The sequence below is a fragment of the Myxocyprinus asiaticus genome, chromosome 37, assembly GCF_019703515.2.
Source record: "Myxocyprinus asiaticus isolate MX2 ecotype Aquarium Trade chromosome 37, UBuf_Myxa_2, whole genome shotgun sequence".
NCBI classification, from domain to species: domain Eukaryota; kingdom Metazoa; phylum Chordata; class Actinopteri; order Cypriniformes; family Catostomidae; genus Myxocyprinus; species Myxocyprinus asiaticus.
In genome coordinates, this window is record NC_059380.1 from 5883249 (window position 1) to 5900588 (window position 17340).

General features: G+C 37.7%; 1 protein-coding gene across 2 annotated transcripts in view; it reads left to right on the top strand.

The window, feature by feature from the left end:
- Nucleotides 1–437: 437 nt before the first annotated feature.
- LOC127427570 (lysine-specific demethylase phf2) overlaps nt 438–17340 on the top strand; it is a 47196-nt gene continuing 30293 nt past the window's right edge. For both annotated transcript variants that reach the window (XM_051675218.1, XM_051675219.1), the window contains exons 1-9: nt 438–1154; nt 8703–8788; nt 12636–12750; nt 12990–13150; nt 13985–14126; nt 14229–14415; nt 15515–15677; nt 16075–16162; nt 16564–16670. In XM_051675218.1, coding sequence (XP_051531178.1) covers nt 1057–1154; nt 8703–8788; nt 12636–12750; nt 12990–13150; nt 13985–14126; nt 14229–14415; nt 15515–15677; nt 16075–16162; nt 16564–16670 — 1147 coding nt within the window. In that variant the 5' untranslated portion in view covers nt 438–1056. The remainder of the gene's footprint in view (nt 1155–8702; nt 8789–12635; nt 12751–12989; nt 13151–13984; nt 14127–14228; nt 14416–15514; nt 15678–16074; nt 16163–16563; nt 16671–17340) is intronic.

Consider the following 17340-nt stretch of genomic DNA (forward strand, 5'->3'; position numbering starts at 1 on the left):
TATTTGTTGTTTGTAGTGGTGAGGCGTACTGAATAAAGAAAAGTTTCAGATTCAAAAGTGGTCCAGCCATATTACCATTTTGCCCTTGCTGTGAATTAGGCATCTAACCTCAGGTTTCTCATAGGATCTGTCCCTGTAATAGGTAAGCTATAATGCCACGCACTTTGGAAAAATACTTGCATACTACACCTAATATGGACATGGTATTTTACATTTAATTACATAACAAATGGAAACGAGAAAACAACCAATGTATTACAAGAGTAATGTTAGTGTTAAATGCATTAAACACAATAGTAAACATACAGTATATGGGCATACATGACCCACATATGCATTCAACTAAATGTAAAAAAAAAAAAAAAAAAGTCAATTTACATGGTCAAAGACAAGTTAATTGAGGAATACCTGGAGTGGCAGATGAAAAGGCCATGCAATATTTTTTTTTTTTTTTTTTTTACCCACATATGCACAGGGGTAACAACATTTTGTTTACTTGCTTTTAGTTTGCATACTGTCATGTACTTTAGCTATGGTTATTTAAATAGGTTCACATTTTAAGCAGCCATAACTGAGGCTTTTCTTTTACTCCACACACTTTTATGTCATTTATAACTGAATAAGTGCGTGTTAACGGTGAATGTGTCTTTGCTGCAGCTGCTTCGACGCTCTACCGTCCCGGGAAACTCTGAGAAGCAGCCGCAGCGTTTAATGAGCTCCATTCATCTGGACCAGCATGACAGGAGATTTTTCCCTCTTGTTGTAGATTGACGTAACAACATGGCAATGAAAGGATGCGTTTTCGAACGCTTTGTGAAAGTCTCAATGCTTGTATAGTCACCAGGGGGCATGCACACGTCAGTGCAGCGCGAGGAAACATTGTAACATTCCAACATTCCAAACCGCGTTACATTGTTACATCGGATCGGAGAAAAGCGTTTGAATGGAACTCGATGTCCAGCGGTACTAGGAGCAGCTCGTCTCGCAGTCTGTATTGCGGGAGGGTTCCTGCCCCCCCCCTCCATCTCTCCGGCTGTTGTTGTGAATTGATCTAACATGGCGACTGTACCCGTGTATTGCATCTGCAGATTACCGTACGACGTAACCCAGTTTATGATCGAATGCGACGCCTGCAAAGACTGGTTTCACGGCAGGTAAGCGCAATGTTTCACTGAAGTATTTGAAATGTTGATTTGCGTAACGTTTGCATAGATGCGTTTCGCTCGCGTCCGCCTTGCACATTTCGGTGGCTACATTTGTATTGCCCGAAAGAGCGAGGGCCGCTTGAAGAAGAAGAAGAAGGCGGAGTTATATTTAACTGGCTTTGTGGACACATTTTTGTGAACTGTACAAAAAACTGTCAATCGTAAAGCCACATTTCGATGTTTTTTTCCTCTTGTGATCAATCGGCGTGCATTTGCGCGCTTTGCTTGAGCGTCGGACTGTTACGCTGACGTTGTCGGAGTAGCGAGCCGCGGGTGTCTGCGAACCCGAATGGATACATTCTTACCTAGTTTTACGTCCTTCATTAGTTGTATTCTTCCGAACTGTGTTTTAAACAAGTGCTTTAACTGGGTTGAAAATACAGAGTGTGTGTTCTCTTGTATAGATACATGGACGTACAAGAATAGCCTAATAGGCTGAATATGAGCCAGACATTGCAGATTGAGAGCAGCTCTGCACATTTTTAACATGTATGACATCTACCCATTGTCATAGACTGTATTCATCATGGTCAAGGCCAATAAGTTGTGTTTTATTCGCTGTAGGGTGCCGTGTAGGTGCTCTGGAACATCACTGACAGCAGCATATGATCATAGCAAATGAGTTTAGCCCGTTGCTATGATGGAAGTCGCTTAGCCGTCTGTTATTCGTCGATTTCTGCGTAAATTCCCCCTGGCAGTCAATTGTTTGTTCTGTGAAAGTAACTGAAACGTGGCATATGCGAACGAATTTATTTAAAAAATTCCATTTCATAGATGTAAACAAAGAACGAGCGTTCCAGTTCGCTGACTGAGACATTTACGCGCGTTTAATTTTAACCCTTTGATGATCGGAGTGACGCTTGAAATGTTGACGTTTCAAATAAAATCAAATAAAATCCCTTTACTGTCACTCAACCATATACACAAGTGCAACAGTGGGTGAAAGTCTTGGGTGCAGTTCCGAGCAACATAGCAGTCTGACAATTACAATAAACATTTACAACAGTTTCTTTGGTTTACTAAACGGAAATTATATGGTTTGTTAAGGAAATATGCAAGTTGTGGTAATAACGTAAAGATAGTGACGCTTGGTTTCACATGCATAACGCGTTATAAATAGAATCGTCTGATCTCGTTCTTCTTGTCTGAATCTGCAGTTGACTGCATATTTAAAAAAAAAAAAAAAAGTTTTTTTATTTTTTTTTAAAGGGATAGTACGTCCAAAAGAAAATTCTCTCATTATTTTCTCATCCTCATGCCATCCCAGATGTGCATGACTTTCTCCTGCGGAATACAAATGAAGATTTTAGAAGAATATCTCTGCTCTGTAGGTCCATACAAGTGAAGGGTGGCCAGAACTTTGAAGCTCCGAAAAGCACATAAAAGCAGCATAAAAGTAATTCATTCGATTCCAGTGGTTTAATCCATGTCTTCTGAAGAGAACCAATCGATTTTGGATGAGAACAGACTGAAATATAACTTTTTTCCCAACTATAGACCATTTTAAGAATGTAAACAAATGTGCCTGGATAGTTTAGTGGTAAAGACGCTGGCTACCACCCCTGGAGTTCGCTAGTTCGAATCCCAGGGCGTGCTGAGTGACTCCAGCCAGGTCTCCTAAGCAACCAAATTGGCCCGGTTGCTAGGGAGGGTAGAGTCACAAGGGGTAATCTCCTCGTGATCACTATAATGTGGTTCGCTCTCAGTGGGGCGCGTGGTGAATTGTGCATGGATGCCACGGTGGATGGTGTGAAGCCTCCACACGCACTATATCTCCGCGGTAACGCGAGTTGACGGTCTCAGACGCAGAGGCAGCTGAGATTCGTCCTCCGCCACCGGATTGAGGCGAGTCACTACACCATCACGAGGACTTGGAGCCCATTGGGAATTGGGAATAAAAAAAGGATGTAAACAAAAACAAATGATTTAGAACGGTCCAGACGTATTTCTGGATCCTTTCAGCAAAGTCTCTTTTTCAAGGTAAGTCAGTCCACTCGGCAGCCATTTTTGGAATGCTCTTGGGCAGTTTGGGCAGCTATTTTTCTATGTAAACAAGTGTCATGAAAGTGCAGCTCCTATCTACTTGAATGGGAAAAGACCGAAATCTCCAAAATGGTTGGTCAAGATTACAATAAAAGAACATTTGAAATAAGCAGTAAAATTTGTCAACACTGTGTGGCGGGTTGAGCAAGAGACGGACACAGTGGAGGTGGCATCAGGCCTTGGATTGGCATTTATTAAAAATATCCAGAACAAAGGGGAATCTGGGGCCTTCGTGGTGGAAAGGGCTATGTGAAGGAAGAGTAGTGAAGACAGGGGAAGTTCCAGGTGATAGTTGGCGGGATCCCGGCGGCCGTGACACACTCCCCTCCATGGTTCGAGGCGTCTGGGGTGGCGGCTTCACTCGAGCGGCCCGGCTTCTCTGGGCCACGGCACTTGAGGGGAATAGCAGCCTGGCATCCTGGCCCGTCGGTGACGACACGTGCTCCAATCCCCGGTGTCGCATCTAAGTCACTCCGGGGTGCGGGTCCAGCGACGCATCTAACTCGCACTGGACCCTCCCCGCTCCGTTCCTGTACCTGCGAAGACACCAGCAGTTAGAGACTGGTCATCCTAGGAGAGGTACTGTGTTTAAAGACAGTGGTGATGAGGCTCTTCATTGGGTTCTGGTGAGCCCTGTCACGTGCCCAAATGGGGAAAAGTCACCGCGGGTGACGATGATCCACAGGAGGGGTGTGTCATTCCATCACAACTGGTATAATAAATTGTACGTCTTTAACTCAGATTACGCTAAAAAACTAAATTTTACCGTCTTGTATAGCTAATGCACATGTGTGTTCTTGTGTTGATTGACAGGCGATTTCTGAATCTAAATGGTGATTTGCTGTTTTATCTGTAAGGCGGGACTTCCTTTCTACATCCATTGACCGTTGGCTGCCGTTGGGCATTCCAATTTCTCCCATTCATTTGAATAGAATTGGCTAAATAATATTTTTTGACAAGCAGGAAATGTTCATGGCACAATGATGTCACTTTACGTCACCAACTAAAAGTCCATGAAATGGTCTATAAATTGTAACATTAGCAGTCACCTTGGTGATCATGATTTCAAGCTCGATTACACTTCCTAGCACCATCTAGTGCTCTACGCATGCGTCAAGCACTAGGAAGTGTAATCAAGTTTGAAATCATGATCTTGCCCAGAGACTGCAATGGCAAGATGTATAGTGAAAAAAGGAATTACATTTTGATCTGTTTTTATCCAAAATCTATTGGATCGCTTCAGAAGACATGGTTTTAACCACCTCGTGTGGGTTACTTTCATGCTGCCTTGATGTGCTTTTCGGAGCTTCAAAGTTCTAGGCCACCATTCACTTACATTATATGGAGCTACAGAGCTGAGATATTCTTCTAAAAATTTAATTTGTGTTCTGCAGAAGAAAGAAAGTCATACACATCTGGAATGGCATTAGGGTGAGTAAATGATGAGAGAATTTTTATTTTTGGGTGAACTAGTCCATTAAAATGAGGGACTAGTTCACTTGGGTTAGACTAATTGAGCTTTATAGAGAGGGTCAAGCGACTGACATCACATGAATGGAGAAGTAGCATATAAGGCTAATAGAAATGTATGCACATTCATTTGATCTTAACAAAAATAATGTTTAATTTAACTATTTATGTCCATACCACAAAGCTGTCAGAAAAATAATATTTTTTTTAGTCTTTTTTTGTAAATTGACTTGGTACCCTCTGGATGAAAGGACACAACTTTGCTTTGTTTTTTTGGGCTGGTCCTTCTGACGTTTTAACCCTTTAATGCATACCTCATGTCTTTAGTGACCTGGGATGTCATTTCACCCCCTGTTATTTCCACACCTCTTTAGTATTCCTCAACCTTTTTCTTCTGAATAGTGTAACAAAAAATAAAAAAAATTGCAAAAAATGTACTGTTTTTTAAAAATGATTAATTACCAAAAGTAATTAAGTAATTGTTAATTAAGCAGTTATTAAAAATATATTTTTTGCAGTTTAGCTTTTCTTTTTTTTTTTTTTTACATTATTCAGAAGGGACATGTAATAGTGTGGCTTTTTTCCCGCTTCCATAAATCATGTTTTTGTGATTATTTCATATCTACAGTATAGAAGTTTACTATCACATGATATCTATTTCTTTGTTTATTACAAGACAAATGAGTGCTGTACTCATACTAATGAGTAATGACTACTATATCACATTGATTTTCTGGGTGACAATGGGGAATTATCAGTATTCCATATGCATGTAGGCACACGTATTATACATGTAATTTTTTACTCAGTGGCACGGTTGTTTCAGTCATTGACTTGATTGACATTTGACATTGCTATTTGACGAAGCAACGTAGAAGAAAACTACAGCAAGTGCAACACATGAACAGTATGATTTGGCTATTGTCATTTGTAAGTTGTGCATCAAATTAAACTCAATAAGTGCCTGAGAACATACATTTGTGTATCTTCTGTGTTATGTGTAGCTCAATATGTGCTTGACAGCCAGTTGTGTCTCATGAAGTTTCAGTGTGAGAGTAATGAATCCTGTTCTAGATTTGTTCTATCATCTCTTTGATAAATGAAAAATAAAACATCATCAAAATAAGTCAGAATATCTTCTATTCTGTTATTTTCTAATTGTCTTAAATGTTTTTGAAAATTTGAGACTATTTGGGCATTGTGTAGATCCATTTGTGATAGAAGTGCCAGGTCACTAAAGACCCGATGTACGTAATAATGTTTGTTGAAACAGCCATGCATTTAAAGGTTAACTATTTATTTTTTTAGGTAGACAGTTTATCAGGCCCACACGAAATCTGCGCATGCCGAATTGGAACGTCTGTCATTCAAAAAGTTCTACATGTCCCCTGCTCCTTGTGTGTTTGTGTATTAAATATTTTGGCTTTTTTGATGATACCATCACCTACCTATAACAGTGTAGTACTCGCATCTCAGTTTAACACATTTGACTGTATTTAAATAGTTTCAGCAGATTTCCCCCCAAAATCAGTGCAGAAAATGTGTAAAAGTCCACGGATTATAAACAGTCCTGCAGATAAGCTGTTTAATGGTTCCCGTCACATGACCACTTTTGAGTACCCTGACTTTGGGTGAAGCGGCATGTTTAAGGACACAACAGTGACCTCGGTATCTTCCTTAGGTTTCAACTCACTTTCAGCCCTGGGATCCAAACCAGAATCCCGCTGGTGGATTTTTACACAATGACTACTTTGATTCATTTTATGTTCTTAGAGGCATAGCCTTTTGAAATATACTCCACAAATCAGCATAATTTTGCCAGCAATCTCTAGCATATGAATTAGTTTCACTACAACAGTAGTGGAAAAAGTGTCATTTGTAATAAATGTAAAATGTGTTGCAGTGGCAACATTTTTCACTGAAAACAACCATGTTGTTGTAATGATTCTTGCTAAGATACGCTTTTTTAACACTGCTGTCTGCAACACACCTCCAAATTCTGACCACATGATGCTGTTTGTGATTGTGGGCGTGCGCTCTTGGCTCTTCAGGTGGTAGGCTAATGAATGACATCATCATCTTTCACAGGGCATGTTGCCAGCTTCAAGTGGTGCATCAGATCCTAAATGAGATTTGTCCCATTAGCATTAAGACAGAGCAGCTTTGGCATATTTTGCAAGCTTATTCAGTAAGTGGTAATGAAACCGTAACTACATCTGCCTAGGGGATGTGTGTACAGTTTATGACATTTAAGGAGAGAAATGACTTAGAGCTGCCATAAAATTGAGGTAAATGCCTTTTTTGTTTGTTTTTATTTGTGAGTGTCTGTCTGAATTACATTTGGTGATGAATATAAAATACAAATCTCAGCGCATAACTACAGTGTGTTGCTGCATTGGATGCTTCTGTACTACAAACATCCAGAAATATGTTTGCGAAATATTAATGATGTTTATTGATTGTTTGTTTATGTGAATGCTTTTTGCTTAGTGGGTTTTACTTGCAAACCCAGGCTGTAACTAAATCGGTTAAAACCCGTTGTCAATGCTGATTTTAACTAGATGTCTTCTTGGATGCAACTATTTCCAGAAAGAGTTTTGAGATGTTCTCCAAGAACGATCAATGCTTAAAGGGGTAGTTCACCCAAAAATGTAAATGTTCAAACCCGTATGACTTTCTTTGTTCCGTGGAACACAAAAGGAGATGTTAGGCAGGATGTTAGCCTCAGTACCCATTCACTTTCATTGCATCTTTTTTTTCAAAGAGTAAAAGTGAATGGTGACTGCCTGGCAATGTTTTTGCCAAACATCATCTTTTGTGTTCCATAGACAAGTCATACAGGCTTGTAACAGCATTTTTCATTTTTTGCGGTAAACTACTCTTTGAAGTAGTTTAAGAAGTTCTGAATTGTGTTTAAAAAAATGTAATAGTAATTTTTCATGTTGTTAAAGTCCTGACTATACATTGTGATCAGTTGAATGCCACTTTGGTGAATAAAAGTACCAATTTCTTTCCATAAGAGCAAAATCTGTACATTATTCCAAACTTTTGGCCACCAGTGTGCATGATGGGGATTAGCGGAGGGGAGGTGCAGAACATTAAAGAGTGTATTTTACGAGTGGCCGATTTCAGGGTTGTAGTTTTCAGGGGGGATGGGGGGGAGGTAACCTCCCCCAATAATCAAAACAAGCAAGTACAACCCCCCCCCCCCCCCCCAATATTTATATCATGATCAATGGAAACATGTATATGCTTCACGCTGCAACCCCCCCCCAGACAAAAATTCAATGTTCAAGCCGATTTGTCCCATCACACCAACATGCACTTGTCCTGAGGCTCAGTAAAACTTGGCTCCTGACACCACCCACCATCTGAGTGGACGGTATTCGTGACATAAGGCTGTACATAGTAGTTATACCACACTGGAGGGAGCCCATAAGGGAAACTCCCAATTCAATATTCCCTTATAGCCATTACAGCTCCCCCTAATGGCAGGAATGTGATCTGGTTACATTGGTTTTGTTTCAGGGCAGGGTTTTTTTAAACTTTTTGATGCCTGCAACCCATTTTTGTGTTATGAACCACTGGTATAGGGGATTTTATGAACTAATAAGACCATTATCACTGCAGATATCAATGCACATATTGTGGATGTTTTTGTGAAAAATTATTAATACAAAAAAGTATTAATTATTAATACACTCAACAGTTTTTTTTTTAGGCTTTTTTTAAGATTCACGCATTTAAATGTAATTTAAAAATTCCATGAAATTGAATTGTGTCATTTTTAACAAATCTGAATAATTATAAATAAATAATAAAACTTAAATATAATTTATTTAGTTAAAGATTACTCAATTCAATTTGATGGAATTTTGTTATGAAATTGAAACACATAAATCTTTTTTTTTTTCTTTTTTTTTTTTTTTAGATCTTCATAAATAAATGGATGCATAATTAGATTCCTTGTTTGTTGTGTTACAGCTGTGTGGGAGTGGATGAAGATGAAGCACCAGACATTGACATCTATCACTGTCCAAACTGTGAAAAGACCCACGGCAAATCCACCTGTGAGTATCTTTCTTTGCTAATCTGAATGAATGAAAACAGGCTTTAGATACTAATGTTGGGTTCGAGTCCACCTTAGTCGAGTCACGTCCGAGTCTTTAAACAATCGAGTCCGAGTCCAAAAGGGGCCGAGTCAGAGTCCGAGTGAATATGTTCATGAATCTGAATTAACATTTGAATCTTATTTTAACCTTCACAACTAAGAAAAATAATTTGTCAATATAAATGCAACAAAGACACCTCAAGACATTAGTATCCTGCTGAACAAACTTCAAAGTGGTTTCAGAATGAAAGCATATGCTTTAGGTGTATGAAGACAAAACTGTCCTTCAGCACATTTCTTATTGTGTTCTGTTGACTTTTTCAATTATGTGTTGATTTTTCCCCTCCAATCAAACAAAAACTAAAAAAAGTGAAAGCTGCATTAGTCATTACAACCAGAGTTGTTATTAATTTGAATTTGAATTTAGTTTTTTCTACTTCATTTTCAATTTGTCCATTCAATTTAGTTTAGTTTTATCTAAAATTATGGGTGAAATACATGTAATGTAATTAATTAAATACATTTAATGTGTTTAATACATTTAATAAATGGTAATATTAAAACATTTAATAATGCCCATAAAATTAAACAGAAAATAAAAACAGAAAAGATCAGATACCATTAGAAATGTATTTTTATTCTACTACACTTCACACTTTTCATTCCTCCTGCTGTGTCCAGGTACTTCCCTAAAGTTAAGGTCAAATCATTTTATGACAAACTCTCCTTGAGCTGACGTGTTGTTCTTTTCACATTATATTTAGTATGGATAATAGGTGAATAGAGACTTCTCCCCTCACTTCATTCATTGTATTTTCTGACTTTTTTTGCCATTGAAATGCAAGTGCCAGCTTTACAGGTAACACACAGAGGTTGCGCTACAAATATGTGACAGATTGAGTTGTACAATTACCATGGTCTATTTCATCCGTCATATTAGTTTAAATATCCCTAATCCCTAGCATATTTGATTTTGTCTCGATATAGTCAACATTTCAGTTAGAAATGGCTTTGCGTAGTAACGTGAGTCTGATAGAACATTTGTTCTATTTAATAATTTGCAGAGTTCGGGATTGTACTTTTAAAAGTGTACTTGCATTATTGATGTTTCTGGATGAGAGTGGCAGAGCACTTGTGGCGATCTCTTTCACGCACACACATATAGCACTCGGGCAAGAGAGAGAGAAAGTACTTTGAAAGAGTGTGCGCTGCTGCTCTCAGCCAGAATGTATAATAGTACTAACTGTAGAGAACACATCATTATGAAGACAAAGCCAAATCATGGACATTTAGAGGCAATTTTGAAATCATGGCCGGACGCTTTTTTCAGGTCTGAAAAAGAGGTCATGTCCGGGAAAAAGAGGATGTATGGTCACCCTATGTTACGTTATTTGTTTGCTTGTTTGTTTGTCATTGCATTGCAAATGCCATGGACTTGGCTGGACTTGGAAAAAAATCCCGAGTCCTAAGGCTCGAGTCCGAGTAAAAATGCATCCGAGTCCGTGACAAATCCAAGTCCATTAAAATTGTACCCCAACTCTATTAGATACACTACCAGTCAAAAGTTTGGACACAACTACTCATTTTTTATGATCACTATTTTCTAAAAACAAAAAATTAAAACTGTCTTGTATAGAGGTAGACCGATATATCAGATTAATGACAGATTAATCGGTGCCGATAGTTGCTTTTTGGACGTTTTGGTTATCGGTAAAAATCTATTTTTTGATTTCTCTGTGCTCCCCTGGTGCTAACCCTAGCCCTGTCAGCACATACATCGCATCTCCAACTTCATATCTTGTGAATAATAATAAGCCTTTTTCCTCATTATACCTCATCTTTTGAAATATATAAATAAAAAACCTTTATCTGGTGAATATATTAGCTTAATTTGGTAAATATCTATTATAGACAATTCTAACAGAGCCAAGACTCTGTCATTTCACAAGAGTCCCTTGTGTGTTTTGGGCATGTTTATAGTTAAAAGTCCCACGTTATGCACCAAATCTTCATTTTTTTTTCCTGGTTATTATTAGGATTTTGGTTTAAGAATAAACTGCATCTGGGATTTTATTCAATTTGAACTCTTCTAGTAGTCTCTATGTCTGTGGCTGTCATAGTTAGGAAAGACCAAGATAATTTTGTAACATTCTATAAATCAATTTTAAAAACTTTCGGCTGATTAATCGGTTATCGGCCTTTTCCACCATCTTAGTTATCGTATTGCAAAATCCACTATTGGTTGACCTCTAATCTTGCATTTTATTTCCCTCAAAGTAGCCACTCTTTGTCTAGATTACAACTCTGTACACACTTGGCATTCTCTCAAGCAGCTCCATAAGGTTCATCCAGAGATGCTTTTTAAATGGTATTGAAGAAGTACAAATGGACATACTAGACATTTGTTGTCCAAAACAACTGATCCATTTAAATAAAGTGTTATTAAAATGTTAGGTTTTGTAAGGAAGTTCATACAAAGGCACTACCACTACTTTTGTCTACAAAAGTAAATTCAAGCATTTAACCATAAACCTTTACGCCATCGTGAGAATCATATCAGTCAAGTTTTTACAAACTTTTGAACTGGTAGTGTAAATGATATAATGTCTTGACTTGATGTTCTTTCTTATATATATATATATATATATATATATATATATATATATATATATATATATATACAGTACTGTGCAAAAGTCTTAGGCACATAAGATGCTTCACAAAAACATTTGTCTTAAGATGTTTATTTATATCTGCTACTTTAGTGTGTCAATAGGAAATATACATTTTATACTCCCAAACATTACTTTTGCGAATAGAATAGAGTAGAATAGAAGAACAGGGAGCCCTGCAACAGATGTCATGGTCCCCACAGATCCCCCCACTGAACATTGAGTCAGTCTGAGATTACATAATGAGACAAAAGCAGTTAAGACAGCCTAAATAAATAAAAGAACTGTGGTGAATTCTCCAAGAAGCTTAGAACATCCTATCTGCCAACAACCAAGAAAAACTGTGTCCAGGTGTACCTAGGAGAATTGGGGCTGTTTTAAAGGCAAATGTGGTCACACTTAATATTGATTTAGCTTTTTTTATGATTACTGGACTTTGTATGACATTAAGTGATAAATGAAAACTATTTATGGCATTATTTTTGAAGATATCCTCACTATGCAACCTAAAACTTTTGCACAGTACTGTATGTTTTAGAATAACAGATTGAAGTTATCTTTTTAAAGACTATGATGTCTGAATACCATATGTGACTCCTGAAAATAACTCCCTTTTGTGTACAAACCAAACCATCATGCTGTGTTCATTTTATGTTGGAATTACCATAATTATGACTTTCCAAGTAGTAAAATCTATTTACATCTTTGTCGAAGTTGTTCTTACAAGTTGGAAACTTATAAAAGCTCTTATTAAAGTAAGGGAGCACTTTACAATAAGGTTACATTTGTTAACATTAGTTAATGCATTAGATATCATGAACTAACAGTGAACAATATATATATATTCCAGTATTTATTAATCTTTGTTAATGTTAATAAATAAAAATACAAGTATTCATTGTTGGTTCATGTTAGTTCCTAATTCATTAACTAATGTTAACAAATACAACTTATGTGTTAATATATGTTGAAATTTACATTAACCAAGATTATTAAACGCTGTTAAAGTATTGTTCATTGTTAATTCATGTTAACTAATGTTGTTAACGAATGTTAACTAATGGAACCTTATTGTAACGTTTTTTTTGGAAGGATCATGTCTTAGTTTGACCTGGTTTGTTTCATTTGTTTCAGTGAAAAAGAAAAAGAGCTGGAATAAGCATGACACGGGGCAAAGTGGAGATGTCAAACCAGTTCAGAACGGCAGTCAGGTGTTCATCAAAGAGCTACGCAGCAGGACATTTCCAAGGTGCGTCTGTATTCATGTACCTTTAAGATCACCCCAGTCTGGTTTGCAGAAGTTAAAGGGCCAGCGGCTCCTAATAATTTCCAAGTCTTTCAGTTCAGTGGCCAGAAGATGGCGCTTCAAGACCAGCTTTTTTCCACACCAAACATCTAAAAAAGATTCCAGTTTAATATGTCCTTGAGAGAGGGATGATGTGGGTAATTACCTGTACAACATGCTGACGATGTGTTTTCCCACTGCAGTTCAGAAGATGTTGTGATCAAGCTGTCCGGGAGTCAGCTGACTTTGGATTACCTGGAGGAGAATGGATTCAATGAGCCCATTCTGATTCAGAAGAAAGATGGTCTGGGGATGGCCATGCCTGCACCCACGTTCTACATCAGTGATGTGGAAAACTATGTTGGTAAGAGTTAGAATAGGTGATGTGTTATAAATGAGTAATTATATTAAAATTATAAAATGTTCTTACTGGGTTACACTTTACAATAATTTGAATATGTTAACATTAGTTAATGCATTAGGGATCATGAACTAAAAATGAATAAAGCATTTTTAAGTCTTGGTTAATGTTAATTTATAAATATGCTGTTGTTCATCGTTAATTCATGTTATATAACATTAACTAAGATTAATTAATTCTGGAAAAGTAAATTGTTAGTTCAGACAGCATTTGTGGCATAATGTTTATAACCCCAAAAAATCATTCCGACTTGTTCTCTGTTTATTAAAAAAATAAAAGAGGCAAAAATCTTGGTTATAGAAAGGCGTTTACAATGGAGGTGAATGGGGCCAATCCATAAACAATAAAATTCTCACTGTTTCAGAAGTGTAGCCAAAAGATGTAAATATTATACATTTTTATATCATTTTAGTGTTAAAAATGGCTAACTAACCATATCTGTATAAAGTTATATCCAATATTACAACTTTGTTGTCATGACAACGTAACACTGGTAAACCCTGTGATCCCTGTAAACGATTTTATCACACTAAAATCATGTAAACGTGTATAATGTTTACATCTTATGGCTATAATTTTGAAACAGTGTGTATTTTACATTTACGGATTGGCCACTATTCACTTCCATTGTAAGTGACTCACTGTAACCGTAATTGTTTAAATTTTTTTTTTTTTTATATATAAACGTGGGACGTGCACAGTGAGTACGGCAATGCTTTTATGTATCCTTGGCTCCTTGAATATAAACTCGTTATTTTCTGCTCTTTTCGTTTTAAGGGCCCGATGTTGTTGTAGATGTTGTCGATGTAACCAAACAGACCGACAGCCAGATGAAGTTAAAAGAATTTGTCGATTATTACTACAGCACAAACAGAAAGAAAGTATTAAATGTGATCAACCTGGAGTTTTCAGACACAAGGTAGGCAATCCTATACAAGGCTGCTAATGTTGTACAGTTTATATATACCTGTATATAGCATGGTAACCATAATGTATACTTTTCTTCCGTTTGTTATTCTAGAATGGCCAGTATTGTGGAGAGTCCGCAAATAGTTCGTAAGTTATCTTGGGTGGAAAACTACTGGCCTGATGACGCATTGTTGGGAAAGCCCAAAGTGTCCAAATACTGTCTTATCTGTGTAAAAGACAGCTACACAGACTTCCATATCGAGTGCGGCGGTGCCTCTGTATGGTATCACGTACTTAAGGTGAATATATTTATTTACGCATTAAAATGCTCATCAATTACTATGACAAGTATGTGTAATTATACATTATATTGTTCATGCAGTAAATTACTTTATTAAAGGAATAGTCTCATCAGTTACTCACCCTCAGGCCATCCCAGATGTCAATGACTTTTTTTTAGATATTTAAAAGAATATCACAGCACTGTTGGTCCATGCAATGCAAGATAATGATGGCCAGAACTTTGAAGCTTCAAGAAGCACATAAATGCAGCATAAAAGTAATCCATTCTACTCCAGTGGTTAAATCTGTAACTTCAGAAGCGATATGGTAGGTGTGGTCGAGTAACAGATCCATATTTAAGTCTTTTTTTACTATAAATTCTCTTCCCTGCCCAGCAGGCAGCGAAATGCATGAAGAATTTGAATCGCCTAAAACAAAAGAAAAAGAACTCTTAGGAGAGGAGGGCTGGTGAAAGTGGAGATTTATAGTAAAAAAGGACTTGAATATTGATCTGTTTCACACCCACATCATATCACTTTTGAAAACATGGATTTAACCACTGGAGTTGCATGGGTTACTTTTATGCAGCGTTTATGTGCTTTTTGGAGCTTCAATGTTCACTTGCTTTGAAAGGACCTAGTACAGAGTACGTTCCTTTAAATAAATGCTTAAAGCTTATTATAAATGTTAATACTGAAGAAGCTGTTTGCAAGGCAGCGCTGTATTGAAAATATTTTTTTTTTCTTTTTTGACAGACTCCATTCATTCCTTGTTTAGTAGATTATTTCAGTCTAGGTCAGTCTAGTTTTGGTAAACTATTCAAATTCGAACCGATTTCATTTCTATAGAGCAAAAGCCAAAAACCTTAGCTTACCTAAGTCCTGCATACACTGGTATTTTGCTGGATTTTTAAACCCATTATACTAATTAAAATGAATGTGTATTTGACATAGTGTAAAGACTTACTTATTACATGTCTATAGAACAATCAGCAACAACACTGGGCAATTTAATCAGAGTAGATAAGAACATATAATTTTCAGCAATCAAATTAGAGCAAGCATCGACAACAGGGACAGTTTCTAAATGATGGTGCCAATGTTGTGTCTTGCAAAGGGAGAGAAAATATTCTTCCTGATCAAGCCCACCTCTGCCAACCTGTCTCTGTACGAGCGCTGGAGGTCCTCCTCCAATAACAGCGAGATGTTCTTCGCCGACCAGGTGGACAAGTGTTACAAGTGCTCGCTGAAACAAGGGCAAACTCTCTTTATTCCATCAGGTGAGGACATTAGTGTGCCCAGTGCTCATAATTAAAGCTGAAGTGTGTCATTTCTGCAAATGCAATTGCAAAAATTATCACTGCTTTCAAATTGAGTCCAGAAAACTAGATCAAACAGATCCCGCCCCATACTCGCGCCATTGGTTGAGCCAGTGTTGCTGTGTCAGGCAGGACGGGCCACTCAGACAAACAGAGCAATGTTTTGATTGCACCACAGAGACACAGTGGTACACTTTTAGGTGAAATCAACCTGTTGACTGTTCAAATTAAGCTTCAATACAAGAAAGAATTTTAACATCGAAGAAATGACCACACATCAGCTTTAAAACTACTACAGAATAAAGTTCTGAGATGATCACAGTTGCCTTGTTTTTGTTCTCTGTTTTTTAAATGGCAGGATGGATTAATGCAATACTGACTCCTGTAGACTGCTTAGCCTTCTCTGGGCATTTTGTCCACAGTCTGAGCGTAGAGATGCAAATGAGGTGAATGATCTGTTCATTTTTTCCTCTATGAAATGTTTTGTTTGTAAGTTTGTTACTGTATGCAAATGGAAATTTTATATGAAGTGCATTGGGTTTGTAATTTATACTGCAACTACTATATGGGATTAGAGGCCGTTGCTTCTTGCCATTTTAAATGCAATTACATGCAGTTTGCCATGCAATGACAACCAGTGAATGATGATGCAATTGAAGCATTCAAGCGTCAAACATTCCCTGTTCTATTCTTGGCACTGACAAGCTTTGTAGCAACAAAAAGAAAGAGGGGAAAGTCAACAGCATATGCACTTGCCCTCTGAAGTGCATTTCTCACATCTGTGAAACCATGACTTTCTCTCAAGGCACACTTTTCAGTAATCCTCCATTTGCTTCTCTCCACTCAGAGCATATGAGGTGGAAAAAAGACTGAAGGTTGCCAGTCTCACTCCGTTTCCAAACTTTGAAACAGCATGTTGGTATGTGGGGAAATACTACTTGGAGCGGTTTAAAGGTAAGCAATTAAGAGTACAAAATGAGTAAAATAATAATAATACTAATAAAAATCTTTTATCTATAGAGCGCAGCAATCGCATCACATTCATTGTCTCATATTGAAATTCACTAGGCATGTATGCAACGACTAATTTCACTGACGTTTAAACAGAAATTTAGCAGTCAACTAGTCTAAAAAGAAAGAAACCTTCAGAAAAAAGTTTAAAAACAGTATGTGTGGGGCCTGGGTAGCTCAGAAAGTAAAGACGCTGACTACCACACCTGGAGTTGCAAGTTCGAATCCAGGGTGTGCTGAGTGACTCCAGTCAGGCTTCCTAAGCAACCAATTGGCCCGGTTGCTAGGGAGGGTAGAGTCACATGGGGTAACCTCCTCATGGTCGCTATAATGTGGTTCTCGCTCTCGGTGGGGCGCGTGGCGAATTGTGCATGGATGCAGTGGAGATAAGCGTGAAGCCTCCACACGCACTGGGTCTCCACGTTAACGTGCTCAACAAGCCACGTGAAAAGATGCGCGGATTGACGGTCTCAGATGCAGAGGCAACTGAGATTTGTCCTCCGCCACCCGGATTGAGGCGAGTCACTACACCACCACGAGGACTTAGAGCGCATTGGGAATTGGGCATTCCAAATTGGGGAGACAAGGGGAGAAAAGCCAAAAAACAGTATGT